Source organism: Electrophorus electricus, chromosome 25, assembly GCF_013358815.1.
Source record: "Electrophorus electricus isolate fEleEle1 chromosome 25, fEleEle1.pri, whole genome shotgun sequence".
Classification (NCBI taxonomy): domain Eukaryota; kingdom Metazoa; phylum Chordata; class Actinopteri; order Gymnotiformes; family Gymnotidae; genus Electrophorus; species Electrophorus electricus.
Window position 1 is genome coordinate 656335 of NC_049559.1, and position 3957 is coordinate 660291.

General features: G+C 43.9%; 1 protein-coding gene across 1 annotated transcript; it reads left to right on the forward strand.

Annotated features, from left to right (window-relative positions):
* Positions 1-2459: 2459 nt before the first annotated feature.
* ackr3a (atypical chemokine receptor 3a) lies at positions 2460-3608 on the forward strand. The gene has a single exon (XM_035522686.1). The coding sequence runs from the start codon at positions 2490-2492 to the stop codon at positions 3606-3608; it is 1119 nt and encodes a 372-aa protein (XP_035378579.1). The 5' UTR covers positions 2460-2489.
* The last annotated feature ends 349 nt before the right edge of the window (positions 3609-3957 follow it).

A 3957-nucleotide genomic window follows, 5' to 3' on the forward strand; every position in this document is an offset into this window, starting at 1 on the left:
AGCATTGCAGCAAATGTGATATTTAACAGGACTGTAAAGTGGAGGAATAGTTTGACACCTGAATCACTCAGACTTGCTCTGAGTATTTATGAAAAATTAGAGAAATTTAGAATTTTTTATCTTTACCGTGAAAACTTAAAATGTGCTCGCTAAATTTTATATTTATGATTATATTTAATGTTAGTAGTCATATATAAAAAAATTAAAAATAAATAAAGCTAGCTAGCTAAGTAAAGTTAATTCAAGTCTCAATTCAGATTCAAGTGCTCCAGAGTCATGGTGCTTCTACTCTTCATTACATGAGTATTGATCTTCATGTCTATGGCTCTACAAAGTCTGGGGGGAAATTGGTTAATTGGTTAATAAACAGACCTGGTTTCTCGTCAGTTACAGATTTTGTGGATATTAGAAGACAAATGCTACAATTCCCGGCATTTGTTGAACAACAATTAACTACATACAGCAAAACATTTCTTTCACAGTCCAGTAATTTTAATGTATTTAATAGAGATCTACTTATGTCCCTGGTAGGAAGCTGGGCAGGTAAATGCTCATGGAGATCTGGTACCAAAACACAAAGTTGTAGGATTATTTCCACAGGATGTCAAATTTATTTATATAGCACTATGTTACAAATGTTGTCACATAGCAGCTTTACAAATGTTTGAATGTCTGTTCAGAGCTTAGAGGAGAACAGAAGAGCAATAGCTCCACTCTGTCCTCGTTAGTACAGTGGGTTGTGTCTCTGTCTGTTGTGTGGAAGCCCAGGGTTTGATTCCCTTGACTGGGAGTCTCTTTAGCAAGGCTTTGCACAGGCTGATAAAACACAGAACAGAAGCTTCTAGAGGGTGTCAGAGCTTTTAAGTTGTTGTTTTGCAGTTTACAGTTACTTCAGCTTCACAAAAGGATGTTGATAAGCCGTCTTCATCCAAGGTGTGAACTGAAGATTCTCTTCGTGGAAGGAATGTCCAGTTCCTACTACTAAATAGGCAGCTAATGTTAAACACATGAGCCCACTCTTACCCCTCAGGTTAAACTTGATGCATTTATCTGGCTACCCTGGATTAATTCAGTTTAGAAATCTGGACAAATAAATAATTGAAAGAATAGCAAGCACTGTAGTCAGTCTGACCTGAGAGTCAGATCGCCACTGGGCTAAAATGAAGGATTTAAAACTTAAATCGCATTTAAAGCGCAACTCTGGCTCAAACAGTACATAACAGTGGAAAAGCTGTAACTTCTTCACAGTGTACAAACACGAACAGCTTCTAAACGTATCATTTCGTACCTGGATATAAAAGCCAAAGATAAAGAAATTGGCACACGTCTCGGACAAACAAGATAGTTATCACAACTCGTTTGAAACCCGCTAAAAGTACTTTTGATATGTGAGGACAATGGATATCCGACTGGGTGGGCTGCCTTGGTCAGGACTGCCCGAAACAATCAACCCCTCAGTCAGTTCCTGCGTGAATAAAGACTAGAGGGCTGGGGTTGTCGCTCAGCCCCTCAGCAGAGGTAAAGGTGCAGCAGAGGTAGACATGCGTTGGCTTTAGACAGACGCGAGGATCACACAGTGCATGGCTTGCGGTTTATTATATTTGAAGAATTTAACCTGCAATTAATTGCAAAATGCATTCAGATCTAAATGTCTGAAGCTTCTTTTTTCTAAGTGAGACGTTCATGAATACGTGATCCGACCATATGCAAGCCCTTTTCTGGAGTTTCTGGCCATAAGAGCACGAGCGCCTCTGCTCAGCCTCGCGCGTTACTGTGTTCTCGCGGAAGGAACAGCACGCGGCGTCGCGTGAGACCAGAGGCAGTGGGCTTGGCGTCTCACCCCGAGCTCCAGGCAGTGCGGAACAGCACCGCACTGCTGCTAGGTTCGGACCTGGGGAAGGTAGGCTTGCTGTTTTGCTCAGTGTTGGGCTTTATGTGTGCAAACACGTCCTTGTGTTATTACTGACATGGGAGTTACTTGCTTTAACGTGTTAACGAAATGGCATATTGGCATAATTTCATTCAGTTCATCCTGTTTGTCCGCTTTGTATTTATATTTAAACCAACAATGCAACTCGCTATAGTTTTAATCCATTTGCCCATGAAATTATAGAGGACGTGAATTTTTAAGTTGTTGCGCTGAAATAAAATATCATCTATACGTAAACTTTATATTAAATGTGTGTTTCTGAAGAATATTAGTGTGAATGATCCACTGATGGACATTAATATGTAATGTGCTTTAACACAAATATCCCTTTAATGTTTACTGTATACTGACTTAAATATATACAGTTTGTATACAAGTTTATAAGTCACATATCTATGTACACATATGTATCACTTTCTGCTAGTCCACGAGAATGGAAATGAGCTAGTCCACGAACAAGGAACATTGACAAAACCCTGGTCTATTATCTTCAGACATATTTAATAAAGGTTTTCTTGTTTACAGGTGTGATCTTCAACTGCAAAAAAATTTTTTAAAAATGAGTGCAGGTGATTTCAGTGCAGGTGAACTCTTCAACATCTACGCAATGTGGGAGGAGCTAAACCTGACAGAACACAACCTGTCGCAGGCGGAGCTGCGACTGTGCCCTACGCATATCAGCCACTCCACCCTCCTCCAGATCATGTGCACCCTCTTAGTGATCATCTTTGTGGTGGGTCTGACTGCTAACGCCCTGGTGATGTGGGTGGGCCTGCGTTCAGAAGGACGCCGCCGTCATGGTGTGCACCTGTACATTTTGAACCTCGCCGTGGCTGATCTGTGCGTGGTGACCACACTGCCCGTGTGGGTCAGCTCACTGGCACAGGGGGGCCACTGGCCCTTCGGACAAGCGGCCTGCAAGCTAACCCACCTCCTCTTCAGCGTCAACCTGTTTGCTAGCATCTTCTTCGTGGTCTGCATGAGTGTGGATCGTTACCTGTTTATGGTGCGGCTCGGCCGGACCTCTGGCAGGTGGGAGACGCCAGGACGCTGTCTGGTCTGTGCGGGAGTTTGGATAATCTCTGTGATTGCCTCTGTGCCCGAAACCTACTACCTCCAATCGGTAAAGTCTTTGCATGGCAACGTGTCTTTGTGCCGCCCTGTCTACCCAGAAAACGATCCGATGGGATGGATGGCAGGAATCCAGCTGAGCTTTGTGGTGCTGGGCTTCGCTATACCTTTCCCTATCATCACCGTCTCTTACACGCTGCTGGCGAGCACCTTGGTCACCTCCACCTCGTCCTCGCCACACCGGCAGAAAGACTCCAGTGTTAGCAAAAAAATGCTCCTCACGTACATCGTGGTCTTTCTGGTGTGCTGGGCGCCATACCACGCCATCCTGCTGGCTGACGCCATGGCTATGCTCGGAGTGCTGCTGCTAAGCTGTGCGGCGGAGAACGTGCTCTTTGTTGCGCTGCATCTTACTCAAACCTTGTCTCTGCTCCACTGCTGTGTGAACCCCGTGGTCTACGGCTTGGCTCACCGCCAGTGCCGCCATGACCTCATGAAAGATTTCATCTTTAAATACTCCACCCACACAGGCCGGGCGCACCTCATGGAAGGATCTCAGGGTACCGAGACAGACCGTACAACCATGGAGAACCAGCTGGAACCGTGACCTATGACCTACGACCTCCCGGACCTACAGCCTGTGTTCGGCTCTTATGAAGGATCCTCAGGATGTATCACAGCATAATATGACTGTCAGATATATGCAATAAAAATGTATTAATAGTTACAATAAAATCTAGAAATCCATTGTCAAGTTTTACGTGTCGATATGTATCATCTAATGTGTTTTATCATCAAGATCATCTAATGATACTGGCTAGAAGAAAGAGTTTTTATGATGGAGTCAACAGCCCTCTCTTGTCACTGTAGGAAAACAGCACACGATGTATAAGTGAACATATTTTCATGGTTTCCAGTGTGTGGGCTTGTAGATGTCTTTACTGCAGCTTATTTGT